Raw genomic sequence first — 14,785 nt, forward strand, 5'->3', positions numbered from 1 at the left:
CTGATGAGCTTTTAACAAAAAAAAATTACTAAACATGAAAAGATGAACTATATCACAATACTCCTTCATCCACAACTATACCTTCACAGATACATACAATTTGTAAGGATAACACAAGTTACAAAAGTTCTCTTATACTCTAAGGTTCCCAATAAGTACACAGTCCATGTGAACCAATAGGCGACCTGTGGTCAGACACGCCACACTCTGAAACCAAGCGACAGATGCCACCCCAAAAAGATGCTATAGATCACCCTTTAACTCCCTCCAGACACTTGTTGTACAGTAAGCCAACCAGCCTCACTGAACTCCATCTTCCACACGAGGGTTTCCAATCTCCATTCTCAAAGAACTAGCTCTGGCATCTTCCTCCCAAACAACACTTTCACTCAGATGCCTTCCAAAAGGGTCAACCTCCAGGGTTTCGAACTCTCCTTCTGATGTTCCTCTCCCCTGGATTGCCACATGCATTTAAGCTTCCTTCCATGTACTCTCTCTCAAATGCTCAGCTGTGCCAACAGAACACCACGGCTTCACATGCCCATTAAGAGTTACAGACCTTCAGCTGTCCCCTTGGACCTTCTGGCTTCTCGCACGCCTATATTGCTTTCAATCTGCTTCATGCAGCTTTCTTCTCTTTAAGCTTGGAGCCTGGAGCCTTCCTCTCTGCTCTTTACATTCACTTTCACAGAACAGGACTCTTTTCAGATTCCTGTCCTTGTCCTTTGACTAGACTGTCCTCTTGGGACCTTTCCTGTTCCACTTTCCTGGAATTGAGGTCTTTCTTTATTCTTGGAACCTGCTCCTGCACTTTCTTCTCCTGTGCCCAGCTTCTCCTGGCAGCTGGCTTCAACTTTAGTTTAGGTCTTGCTATCTGTCCCTCTGCTGCCCAGCTTCTCTGGAATCCTGGCTTCTACATAGAGGAGGTGGTGGCATAGTGGTATTGTCACTAGACTGATAATCCAGAGACCCAGGGTAATGCTCCAGAGACGTGGGTTCGAATCCCACCAAGACAGGTGTTGGAATTTGAATTCAATTGACTTTTAATTCCAGATGTTTAATGATGACCATGAAACCATTGTCGATTGTCATAAAAACCCTTCTGGTTCACTAATGTCCTTTAGGGAAGGAAATCTGCCTATATGTGACTCCAGACCCACAGCAATGTGGTTGACTAAAAAAAACTGCCCTCTGAACAAGGGCAATTAGGGTTGGGCAATAAATGCTGGCCTAGCCAGTGACACTCAAATCCCACGAACGAATTTTAAAAGACTGAACTGAAACTTATTTGCCCCCAGTTTTCACTATTTCTGTGGGTCCCTCACTCTGAACAGTAGCAGTTTTTTGTTAACCTTAACAAAAACAAAAATACCTGGAAAAACTCAGCAGGTCTGGCAGCATCTGCGGAGAGGAGCACAGTTAACGTTTCGAGTCCGAATGATTCTTCAACAGAACTGTTTTAACTTCCCTAAACCACTTCAAGAGTCATAAAACTCTTTAGAATTAGAACGCAGACACACAAACAAAGCCTTAGTCTTCACTCAAAAATGAAATTAGATCCCAGTTTTACCTTTTTAACCCACAAATAGAAATACAAATTAAACTTAAATATATATCTTATTCCCAACACACCCAAATACACAAAAACTTTACTTAAACTATCTCAATTTCGTAACACAAACAAAGGAGAATTTTATCCACCCGTCTGAGCTGGATTTGAAGCCAGATCACAGAGATGTCAGTTGTGTTCAATAATATTTATCTATCCAAACAGTATCACAGAGAAATGCAGTGATGAGCAAGTGGATAAAAGTCAAGTACTGTATAGTGCGAATAGTGAATGAGCCTGGTACCACCAGACTGCCCATTCTGTTGCAGTTACCAAGAATTGGGAGCATCACTGGGCTGTTCCCTGTTTCAGTAACACTAGGGTTAGGAACATCCTTGGGCTTTCCCCTGTTCCTCCATGGCTAGTATCAGGAAACTGACTTGTCTACCTCTTGTTCTGGTACCACTAGGATTAAGAGGATCACTGGACTGCTCCTTTTCTGAGCTTAAGTCTCTTCATTCTCCTCTCAGTATTTCCACTCTTTGTTACTCACTCCTTGATACATTCTCACTGGTTCTTCCTTATGCTATTTTCTCCTCCCAAGTATACTTTTGCAATCAGTTAGGTGTCCAGTTGGGCTGTTCAAAAGCTCCCATATGCATATACTTCTTGGTCTGGAAGTTTGGTTTGCATTCTGTATCTGCCCCACAACATCTGCGTCCGGTTCTGGGCTCCTGCCTCACAGCCCTCGTCAGCTTTATCATAGCAAAAAGCTATATCAAATGAGGGAGCAGGGGGGTGGAAAGAAGCAAAAGGAAAACCAGAGGGACAGGATTTGAGAGGGAGCAAGTTGGTATCACAAAGCTCTACTCTTATCAGTCATTGGAATAATATTGTGATAGGCTGGCTCACAGCTTTCCTAAATCCAACATCCTTTCAATGTAAAATTTGCCTCAACTCTCCCCCCATCGAGTCCCTCTAGCAGGTGGCTACAGTTCAGCTATGTACCTCCAACCTCCCCTCTTCCCAGACCCACACCTCCTGATCCTCCCCAATATTTTTCAGTCCTTCCTTCTCCCTCCTGCCCTGCTTGGCAAAGTTCAATTGATGCTATAACTTAATGAACGATATTAAACTATGGCTAGGTGAACAAACTGAAAAATTTGGGACTGACCACAAGCACAACAATGAAGCAAGCAAGGAGAATGTTTAACAATTTAGCCAAATCAGAAAGGCACAACTCTCGGCAAGCACACTGAAACCATATATTGCTCTGGTCAGGTTGCATTTTCAGTGCAGCATTCAAATCATCTTGCTGAAGCACAAGGCAAGATTCCAAGCCCTGGCATCTGTGTACAGGGGATGCACAAGCTTGTTCCCTGGCACAAGAGGAATGAGGTATACATAGTAGGAAAGGATCAACAGGCTGGGTCTCTTTTCTCTTGAAAAAAGGCTGAGAGGTAACCTAAAGGTCTTTAAAATTATGATAAGGTTTTGATAGGGTAGATATAGGCAGAATTTTTTCTCTTATGGGGAAGAGCAGAACTAGAGGCCATCAATATAAAATTGTCACCAAGAAATCCAATAGGGAATTCAAAAGAAAATTCAGTACCACAGAGTTGAAGCAAAAAGGATAGATTCACTTAAGGAGAAGTTGGGCAAGCATATGAGGGAGATGTGAACATAGGATTACAATGGTAGCTTTATTTGAGGAAAGACTGGAGGGATGACCAAGTGGAGCATAAACACCAGCTTGGACTGGTTGGGTTGAATGGCCTGTTTCTGTGCTGTACATCCTAGGCAATCCTATGTGAATTACAAGGAAAGGCTAAATAAAAAAGTTGCATCTATCTTGGAAGGAAGGGAAGTGAGGGAAATATTTCTGAGCCATTTAAGAGGTTGAAATGATGCAGTAATTCAGGTGAAATCAGGAAAGCAGACATGGATAAGTTGAAGGATGATTTCAGGAAACACATTCCTCAAATGGTCTTCAGACAAAGAAGCGTCGGCAAACACTACAATTATTCGAGGTAGATGCTGTAATGTTATGGAAAAGAGAATTTGCGCTGCCTTCTGCATTACAGAAACCCCTTTCCATTTATTACAGTACTGCAGTAGCAGGAATCACGCTAATGGTGCATGAAGTTAGTTCCTAAGATACTGTGGAGGCTGCTAAAACTCTCAGCATCAGTTCAAAGCAAAGTAGGAGGAAGCCAATCCAATCATGGGAAACAGCAGCATCAGAACATAAGAAATAGGAGCAGGAGTAGGCCATTCAGCCCCTCAAGCCTGTCCCGCCATTCAATAAGATCATGGCTGATCTGCCCCAGGCCTCAACTCTTCTTTCGTGCCAGCTCCTCTTAGATCTTAACTCACCCATATTTCAAAAATCTATCTAGCACCTCTTTAAATGCTTTCAGTAGTTTAGCCTCCATAACTCTCTGGGGTAGAGAATTCTACCCTCTGAGAAAAGAAATTCCTTCGCATCCCAGTTTTAAATGAGTGTCTCCTTATTCTGAACTATGCCCCCTAGTTCGCGATTCCCCCGCCAATGGAAACATCTTCTTAACAGTTACCCTGTCAAGCTCCCTCAGAATCTTGTACGTTTCAATAAGATCACTCTTCATTCTTCTAAACTCTATGAATAAAGGCCTAACCTGTTTAGCCATTCTTGATAAGTCAACCCCTTCATCCCAGGAATCGGCCTAGTGAATCTCTTTTTGAACTTTCGTAAATATGGGGGCCAAAACTGTACACAGTGCTCCAGGTGCAGCCTCACCAATACCCTGTACAGTTGTAACAAGACTTCCCTATTTTTAAACTCCAACCCACTAGCAATACAGGCCAAATTCCCATTTGTCTTCATAGTTACTTGCTGCACCTGCATGCTAACTTTATGTGTTTCATGCACAAGAACACCCAGATCCCTCTGTGCTGCACTTTTTTGGAGAGTCTCTCCATTTAAATAATAGTCTGCCTTTTGATTCTACCAAAGTGCATGACCTTACATTTTCCTACATTAAAATCCATCTGCCAAATTTTTGCCCACTCACTCAACCTGTCCAGATCTCCTTGCAGATTCCTTACGTACTCATCACAACATGTCCTCCCACCTATTTTTGTATCATCAGGAAATCTGGATACATTACACTCTGCCCCCTTCTCCAAGGCATTAATAGAGATAGTAAATAATGGAGGCCCTAGGACTGATCCTTGTGGCACTCCACTAGTTATGTCTTTCCAACCTGAAACAGACACATTAATCCCGACTCTGTCTTCAGTGTGTTAACCAATCCTCAATCCATGCTAATACATTACCCCCAATACAGTGAGCTTCTATCTTGTGCAATAATTTTTTATGTGGCATCTTATCGAATGCCTTCTGGAAATACAAATATACAACATCTACTGGTGCCCCTTTGTCAACTCTGCTTGTTATATCCTCAAAGAACTCTAGCAAATTTGTCAAACACGATTTCACATTCACAAAATCATGTTGACTCTGTTTGATTGCATTAAGCTTTTCTAAATGTCCTGCTATTTCTTCCTTATGAATGGAATCTAGCATTTTCCCAATGACAGATATTAGGCTGACTGGCCCATAGTTTCCTGCTTTTTGTCCCTCTCCCTTCTTGAACAGGGGCGCCACATTAGCGGTTTTCCAATCTGTTGGGGCCCTCCCAGAAACCTGAGAGTTCTGGAATATTTCAACCAATGCCTCCACTATCTCTGCAGCCACTTCCTTTAAGATGCAGGCCATCAGGTCCTGGTGACTGATCTGCCTTTAGTCCCATTAGTTTGTCAAATACTTTGTCCCTCGTTATAGAGATCCAAGATGTGGAGGAAAGAAAACAGCCGTTCACCAGTCCAATTTCCATTTTGCTCACATTGGGATGTGCACAGGGTGTTCCAGGATTTTGACCCAGCGACAGTGAAGGAACGACGATATATTTCCAAGTCAGGATCGTGAGTGGTTTGGAAGGGAACTTCCAGGTCGTGTACCCATCTATCTGCTGCCCTTGTCCTTCTAGATGGTAGTGGTCGTGGGTTTGGAAGGTGCTGCCTCAGAAGCCTTGGTGAGTTTCTGCAGTGCACCATGTAGATGGTACACACTGCTGCCACTGTGCGTTGATGGTGAAGGGAGTGAATGTTTGTGGATGGGGTGCCAATCAAGCTTTGTCCTGGATGGTGTCAAGCTTCTTGAGTGTTGTTGGAGCTGCACTCATCCAGGCAAATGGAGAGTATTCCATCACACTCCTGACTTATGCCTTGTAGATGGTGGACAGGCTTTGGGGAGTCAGGAGGTGAGTTGCTCGCAGCAGGATTCCGAGCCTCTGACCTGCTCTTGTAGCCACAGTATTTATATGGCTAGTCCAGTTCTGTTTATGGTCAATGGTAACCCCCAGGATGTTGATAGTGGGGGATTCAGTGATGGTAACGCCATTGAATGTCAAGGAATGATGGTTAGATTCTCTCTTGTTGGAGATGGTCATTGCCTGCCGCTTGGGTGGCATGAAAGTTACTTGCCACTTGTCAGCCCAAGCCTGGATATTGTCCAGGTCTTGTTGCATTTGGACATGGACTGCTTAAGTATCTGAGTCACCGCAAATGGTGCTGAACATTGTGCAATCATCAGCGAACATCCCACTTCTGACCTTCTGATGGAAGGAGGGCCACTGATGAAACAGCTGAAGATGGTTGGGCCTAGGCCACTACCCTGAGGTACTCCATGAAAGCATTTAAGGACAATAATTTTAAATTGTAGCTGTTGGGAGCAAATGTAAATTATCAAGGGTAGATGAGATGTACATCCTTAGGATAGCATCAGGCAGCAGAGTTTTGAATGAGTTGAAGTTAATTGGGGATGCAATGCTGGCCAGGAGGATACTGGAGTAGTTGGGTTTAAAAGCAACAAAAGCACTTTAAGAAGGTTTCTACTGCAGGTAGAAAGTTGGTGTCCAAAGGGACCTGGATGCCCTTGTTCATGAGTCACTGAAAATTAACATGCAGATTCAGCAAACAATTCGGAAAGCAAATTGGTATGCTGGCCTACACTGGAAGAGGATTTGAGTATAGGAGTAAAGATGTCTTCAGGGGTGAAAATGGGCAATGCTACAGAAATGGAGGTCACATTTGCCACAAACTTAGTTCCTTAGCTACTGACTCAATCCCCCTCTGTGGCAACTGTCTGAAGCTGAAACAGACCATTTATAATCTTAGGGTTATACCTGGAGATGAGCTTCCAATCACATATCTGTGCCATCACTAAGACTGCCCATTTCCACCTCCGCAATATTGCCTCTTCAGCTCATCTACTGTTAAAAAGCCCACCCATACTTTCGTTACGTCTAGACTTGATTATTCCTGCACACACCTGGCGGCCTCCCACTTTCTACCCTCCTTAAACTGGAGGTCAGCCAAAACCCTGTTGCCTGTGCTGTAATTTGCACCTAGTCCATTCACCCATCATCCCTGTGCTTGCTGATCCATCTGGGTGTTGCTTAACCGAGAGCCAATTTTAAAATTCTCATCCTTGTTTTCAAATCTGTCTAGACCTTTACCCTCCCTTTCTCTGTAATTTCCTCCAACCCTACAACCCTCCAAGAAGGCTGTAGAGATAGGGAAGCATTGGTGGTCATCATCCAAAATTCTACAGGTTCTAGAATGGTTCATGAAGATTGGAAGGTAGCAAATTAATCCCACTGTTTAAGCAAGGAGGGAAGAGATAAAAATGTGGAACTACAGACCTATTAGCGTGACATCAGTAACAGGAAAAATGCTAGAACCTATTACAAAGGATGTGATAACTAGACACTTAGAAAATAATGGTAAGAGTGTGCAGAGACAACATGATTTATGAAAGGGAAATTGACAAACCAGTTAGAGTTTTTTGAGGATGTAACTAGTAAAATAGACAAGAGAGAACCAATAGATGTGGTGTATTTGGATTTTCAGATAAGGTCCCATGCAAGAGGTTAGTAAACAAAATTAGAACACATGGGATTAGGGATAATATACTGACATCACCTGAGGATTGGTTAACTTTGGTTAACTGAGTAGGAATAAACGGGTCATTCTCAGGTTGGCAGGCTCTGGCTAGTAGAGTACTGCAAGGATCAGTGCTTCAGTCCCAGGTATCACAATCTACATCAATGATTTGGACATGGGGACCAAATGTAATATTTCCAAGTTTGCTGATGATACAAAACTAATGTGGAAGAATGTGAAGTTATCCACTTTGGTAGGGAAAACAGAAATGCAGAGTATTTCTTAAATGAGGAGAGATTGGGAAGTGTTGATGTCCAAAGGGACCTAGATGTCCTTGCTCATGAGTCACTGAAAACTAACATGCAGATTCAGCAAACAATTCGGAAGGAAAACTGGTATGCTGGCCTACACTGGAAGAGGATTTGAGTATATGAGTAAAGATGTCTTGCTGCAATTGTATAGAGCCTTCATGAGACCACAACTGGAGTATTGTGTAGAGTTTTGGTTGCCTTATCCAAGAAGGCAAATACTTGCTATACAGGGAATGCAACAAAAATTCACCAGACTCTCGTATAAAGAGAGGCTGAGGAGCCTGGGCTCGTATTCTCTGGAGTTTAGAAGAATGAGAAGTGATCTCATTGAAGCATACAAAATTCTTACAGGGCTCAACAGGGTAGATACAGAAAGGATGTTTCCCCTGGCTAGGGGGTCTCGAACCAGGGAACAGAGTCTCAGAATAAAAGGTAGGCTATTTAGGACTGAAATGAGGAGAAATTTCTTCAGAGGGTAGTGAATCTTTGGAATTCTCTACACCAGAGGGCTATGGAGGCTCAGTCACTGAGTATATTCAAGACAGAGATCACTAGATTTCTGGTCATTAAAAGGTATCAAGCAATATGGGGATGGTGCGGGAAAATGGCTTTGAGGTGGAAGATCATCCATGATCTAGTTGAATGGCAGAGCAGGCTCGAGGGGCTGAACAGTCTACTCCTGCTCCTATTTCCTATATCTGAACTTCTCCAATTCTGGCCACTTTGCATCCCCTATTTCCATCGTTTGATCATTAGCAGCTGTGCTGTCAGCCACCGAGGCCCTAAGCTTTGGAATTCCCTCAAAACTCTCTCCCTCTTTTTTCCTACTTTAAGACACTTAAAAACTACCTTCTTGGCTATGATTTTGGTGATCAGCCCTTATGCAACTCGGTGTCAAATTTTGTTTGATAATACCCCTGTGAAGCACCTTGGGGCTTTTCACTATGTTGAAGGTGCTTTATAAACACAAGCTATTGGTGTTAATAGTGTGAGATACACAGTGACGGTTAAAGGTATCATGATACAAAGCACCTTTAGAAACCCACCAAGGACGTGTGCTTCGCATAACACAGCAATTCTTTGCATAACTTTAGCTGACTGCGACCAACTCCCATTATCACTGTGCCCTGCGACTACCAGAAGGCAAAAATAAATGGATCTCAGTCTTTTCTTGTCTAGCAATTCCTATGTTTCTGGGGCAAAGAAAAGCCGATTAATGCACTCATTCAGTTCTCATTTGCTACTATGAACGATGTATGAAAGTGTCAGCTTATTGCCTTTGCAATGTTTCTCCTGACAACCAGCCCTTTGATATCAGACATTACAAACACTGCAAAGTGTGGCCCAGCACAGCCCCCTCAATTACCTACAGTCGGGAACAAGACACATTCTCTGCTTTCGGCTCTTTTGTCATTAAGAGGTGAAATGGTTTTCTTTCATGTTTCCTGCATCTCAGACATTAAAGACAAATAGCCGGCCTTTCTAACAAAGGAAGTGATGTTCTATTACATGGAAAAGCCCTCGAGGTTACACTTTGCGCTTCATCTGAGCAGACTCTCTACCAAGAACACAGGATTTAATTATCAGCAGAAAGCATTTTTTCCGCTCCGAGGAGTGACTGAGTGATGTAAGACGAGACCACTTTAAAAGCCAGAGATTCCATTGTGTTCAACAGTTTGTCAGCAGCACAGATCAAATCAGCATCACATGGGCTTTAACGAGAACTGTCTTACCATCTACAAACTCTTAAAAATGGCAGTGATCTTCTTTTAGTATCTATACTAACCCATCAAACACCCCCAGGGCAGGTAGAGCACAGGGTAATATACAGAGTAAAGCTCCCTTTACACTGTCTGGAATCAAACACTCCCAGGGCAGGTACAGTATGTGTTGGGCTTACATAAAGAACATGAATTAGCAACAAGGTGCCTCAACTCCAAACAGAATCACAGAATTGTTCCAGCAGAGAAAGGCCATTCAGCCTTTCCTGTCTCTGTTGGCTCTCTGAATGAGTAATTCACCTGGTACTACAGCCCCACCTTCTCCCCACAGCTCTGTACATTCTTCCTTTTCAGATAATTTAATTCCCTCCTGAATGCCGCGATTGAACATGTCTTCACCACACTCTCAGACAGTGCATTCTAGATCCTAACCACTTGCTGCATGATAACGTTTTTCCTCATGTCACTAAGGCTTCTTTTTGCCAGATACCTTAAATCTGGGCCCTCTTGATCTCAATCCTTCCAGCAATGGAAACAGTTTCTCCCTATGCATTCTGCCCAGTCCACTCATAATTGAATACCTCTATCAGATCTCCTCTCAACTTTAAATACAAATGCAAAACACCGTGGAGCTGGAAATCAGAGATAAAAACAAAAAATTCTGGAAATGCTAATGACGAAGGGGAGATTCTCCTGTGTAAATCTAATATGTTCTGTTTCTTACAGCAGGTGCCCTCACGGTCTCACTTAGTCACATCGACAATTGTAGGTTTTTAGCTGCAGCAACTGGCCTTCATTGGGAAAGGCATTGTTAACTATTTAGCCACACTCAGGCTTCATTTTAAAGAATGTGAAGCTTCTTACTCTAAGCAGTAAATCAACAACAATTTAGGGAGTATAAAAGGAGGAATTCACTTGTTGGTCAGGATACTTACTTAAGTACAGCACCATGCAAACAAAGACAATGAGACCAAACCAAGCATTGAAGTTTGTGGTGAAGTAGACGATGCCGATGATGATATCAGCAATTGTTGGGGAGATGCTGAAAACAATGTAGCTGGAAAATAAAGTTAAAGTTTATTTATCACGGAATGAAGACAATTACAATGCATAAACTTTAAGTTTTTGAAAACAGACTTTCTTACTGCTTCTAAAAATTTGAGGGGCCATTTTATTGAACCTGTGCTGTTTTCCTAATCACAAGTATGAAGTATGATGGTTTATTAGACAAAGCAGTGCAGATTTTTTTAAAAATTCCTTCATAGAATGCGGGCATTGCCAGCAAGACCAGAATTAATTCCCTGTCCCTAATTACCCTCCAGAAGGTGGTGGTGAGCCATCTTCTCGAATACAACTGAGTGGCTTCTTAGGCCAATACAGGGAGCATTTAGGAGTTAACTAGGTTACTGTGTTTTCAGATGGTGCTGCTGAAGGGCAGCATGTAGATGAGAAATGGGAAGGGATAAAAGATAGATCCTTGGTGAACACCATTTGTGAACGATCTGGAGTGGGAAGACAAGCCTTTACAGGTGATACCCTGACCACAAATATATAAGATTGGAGCTGTGTTTAAACTCTTCATAATTTACAAAATGTATCTGAAATCTTTCCTTAGCCTGCTAAAAGCTGCAGTGGAATCATCCTGATGAATCTATGCTGTACACTCTCAATAGCTTGAATATCCTTTCTCTAATAGGGCACCAAAAACTGTGCACAACGTGAACTGTGGATTAACTCTTGTTTTGATTTAAGCCTTTGGCGGAGTGGTAGAGCCCCAATCTCAGTTCTGAGTTCTGGTTTGGCCTACTTGCATCCAGTGTATGTCGGTGCTCTCAGCTACACTGTACAGGTTGCGGAAACCCATAACCCTCCCCCCACCATAAAGCATTAACACCCACTCACACCCCAACATCGGCTGGAATAAAGATGTTTATGGACATTGGAAGGAATGTTCATGCCGTGGCCTGTCAGACTGGTAATTAACTGCCAATTCTTCTACTACTTCACACTATTCTTCTAGGATAAAGTGTGAAGATATGAAGACATCAACAATCAGTCTCTTGTATGAATTCATCGTTACCTCTGGAATTTATAAAACCTAAAATATTACTGGCTTTTTTTTCGGTGGCTTTATCTAACTGCACTCTCACTTTCAGAAAATTAAGCATTCAAAGCCCCAAGTCTCTCTGATTATCGACAGCCTTCAGTATCTTGTCATTCAGTGCATATTCTCATTTTAAATTTCCATCTCCCAAGCCAAACTCTCAATTATCCGCATTAAAATGCGCCTGTCACACTGTGCCTGTCGCCTGCTAACCTGCTCGTGCCTTATTACGCCTCCCGGAACTTTTAAAAAGTAGATCACATGTAGTAGATTATGCCATTCTGTGACTGTTAGGTGGGAAAAAGCAGTCATTTTCACAAAGCAAGACCTCAATAACAGCAATGAAGTAAATGACTAGTTAACCTACTTTTAGTGGCTTTGGTTGTGGGAGGGATGCTGGTTAGGAAACTGCGGTTGATAGTCTACACGGACTTCCAAAAGCTATTTGATAACATGCCATACAATATGTTTGGCAGCAAAGTTGAAGCACATGGAATGAAAGGGACGGTGGCAGCATGGATACAAACAAATTCCAGGAAATGGAGTGATGAAAAGTGTTTTTTGGACTGGAAGAAGGCATACAGTGGTGTTCCCCTGTGGACGGTACTAGGATCTCTCTTTTTTTCTGATCTATATTAATGACCTAGGACTTGGATATGCAGGGCACAATTTCAAAATTTGCAGCTAACACAAAACTTAAGCATTATGAAATGTGAGGAGGGTAGTGATAGATTTTAAGAGGACGTAGACAGGCTGTTGAAATGAGCAGCCATGTGGCAGATGGGATTTAATGCAGAGAAGTGGGAACTAATATGCTTTGGTAGGACGAATGAGGAGAGGCAATATTAACTGTTATAATTATGAGGTTTATAAGATTATTATATTTTGGGGCTGCAGCTTTAAATTTAGGGTAAATGAAGGAGTCATGTGACCTGTTCTGCAGTCTGCCTGACAGTAAGTCTGGGTAGTCCAATTATTAGAGATCAAAAAAAGGATTAAGATTGTTTAACTGAGGAGAAGGTCCCAGGTATTTATGCTTGGAGACAATGGCAACAATCTCTGGGTTTCCAATGAGTCTCCCAAAGTCCCAGAATGATGTTGTTGGTATCGGGTATGAATGGTTGCGCTGTAAGGTGTCCATTTACTTCCAAGATGAAAGGGAGCTGGGGTCAAGAATAACTAGTTAGCATTTCTATCTAGATACAAGGTTAATGTGTTTCATGTTGCCATGGGGAAGAGGAAGCCATTTTTAAGATCAGGTTACAGCCTTCCCTACAAATCAATGAATATCACAGACAGACAGCAGAGGTTTTGTACGGTCAACAGAGAGAAAAGGCTGTTGCACTTTATGAGCCATCACAGCCAGATGCAGGAAGTAGATGGTCTGTGTTGAAAAAACACATCCTGCGGCTTTCTACTGATTCTGGGGGATTTGTTCTAGCATGTGGCCAGGGAGAAGGATCATCAGAACAGGCTTTACTGCTGGTGGTGCATTTAAGACATTCTCCAAAAACTGAGGAAAGCACCTGGGAATAGTCAGTCAAAGTTACTACTCGACGAAATGGGGTTACGGAATCCCATTGAAAGCTGAGAGCAACTGTGAACTGTTTGCTCTGAGGACTGTAATTCCATGGAGTGTGAGATGTGTGGCAAGTGTAAAAGGGGAACGTTTCTCTCTGCCAGTTAAAGTATAAGTTGACTAAACATTATTTTCTTTTGAAGGCAATGGTGCTTTTAGTTATATGTTACAGAAAAAGTTTTAAAATGTGAAATCTAGACTTGTTATTCTTTCAGCTGTTAACCTGGAAGCTCAAATTTCTTTTTAAAAGTTAATCCGGACTCTAGGAGGATCATAACAAAATTGAAGTGTACAATTCTGAAGGGGGCGCAGGAACAGAGAGACCTGGGGTATATGTGCACACATTGTTAAAGGTAGCAGGGCTGGTTGAGAAAGCGATTGAACAGGATCCTGGGCTTTATAAACAGTGACAAATCTTTATAAAACACTGGTTTGGCCTCAACTGGAGTATCGAGTCCAATTCTGGGCACTGCACTTTAGGAGAGGTGTGAAGGCTTTAGGGAGGGTAGAGTAAAGTTTTACAAGATGGTGCCAGAGGTTAGGGACATTGGTTACATGGATAAATTGCCTAAGTTGGGGTTGTTCTCCCTGGAAAAGGTTGAGCGGAAATTTGCTAGAGGCGTTCAAAATCATGAGGAGTCCAGACAGGGTAGATAAAAATAAATTGTAGGTGGAAAAGTCAAGAAGCAGGGTATACCTATTTAAGGTGATTAGTAAAGATTAAACCAAAGGTGCCTTGAGGAAAAGATTTTTTTTGCATAGCGAGTTGTTAGGATCTGGAATGCATTGCTTGAGAGTGTGGTGGAGGCAGATTCAATTGTGGCTTTCAAAAAGATTTGGATAAGCACCTGGAGAAAAACTGTAAGTTACAAGGTAAGGGTGAGGGAATGGGACTAGCTAAATGCTCTGCAGAGAGCCAATATGAACACAACAGGCTGAAAGGCCTCCTTTCGTGCTGTAATTATTCTAAGCTTAAGCTTCAAGCAAAGGATGGCAGCACAGACTTCATGGCACTCCTCAATATAGTGCCAGCCTTGATTCAGTGGTCGCATACATGCCTCAGAGTAAAAACTGTGGATACAAGCCAAACTCCTAAGCTTTGAGCACATAATCCAGGCTGACGGTACAGTATTGAGGGACTGCTGCACTTTTGGAGGAGCTGTCTTTTGGATGAGACATTAAGCCAATGCCCTGCCTTCCTTCTCAAGTAGAAATGCACGATCCCATGGCACTAGTTCAAACAAAAGCAAGGGAGTTCTTCTCTGTGTCCTGCCCAATATTTATCCCTTGTCACGGATCCCAGGGGAAGAAAAATTTACCTTTAAAAATGGAGATCTGGTCTGAGAGCCTGGGAACTACAAGTCCCAGGAGGCCTCAGCAGTGTCTGGGCATATTCTCATCTTCAGGTCATTTTTAAAAGTTAAAGCTAACCCTGCGCCTGCACAGAAAAGGAAAGGCGACCCCAGAAGAGAAACAGTGCGAAAAGAGGGTCAGACAAATCAGAAGTAAAACACCATTACACAGAGAGGCACA

General features: G+C 42.6%; 1 protein-coding gene across 3 annotated transcripts in view; it reads right to left on the reverse strand.

Moving 5' to 3' along the window:
* LOC121284857 (ATP-binding cassette sub-family B member 6, mitochondrial-like) overlaps positions 1–14,785 on the reverse strand; it is a 219,282-nt gene that overhangs the window by 133,563 nt on the left and 70,934 nt on the right. For all 3 annotated transcript variants that reach the window (XR_005944560.1, XM_041200687.1, XM_041200686.1), the window contains exon 7: positions 10,505–10,626. Coding sequence is in view for 2 of the 3 variants with exons in the window: in XM_041200687.1 (XP_041056621.1) it covers positions 10,505–10,626 (122 nt within the window). In the remaining variant the exon portion in view is untranslated. The remainder of the gene's footprint in view (positions 1–10,504; positions 10,627–14,785) is intronic.

Source organism: Carcharodon carcharias, chromosome 12, assembly GCF_017639515.1.
Source record: "Carcharodon carcharias isolate sCarCar2 chromosome 12, sCarCar2.pri, whole genome shotgun sequence".
Lineage (NCBI taxonomy): Eukaryota > Metazoa > Chordata > Chondrichthyes > Lamniformes > Lamnidae > Carcharodon > Carcharodon carcharias.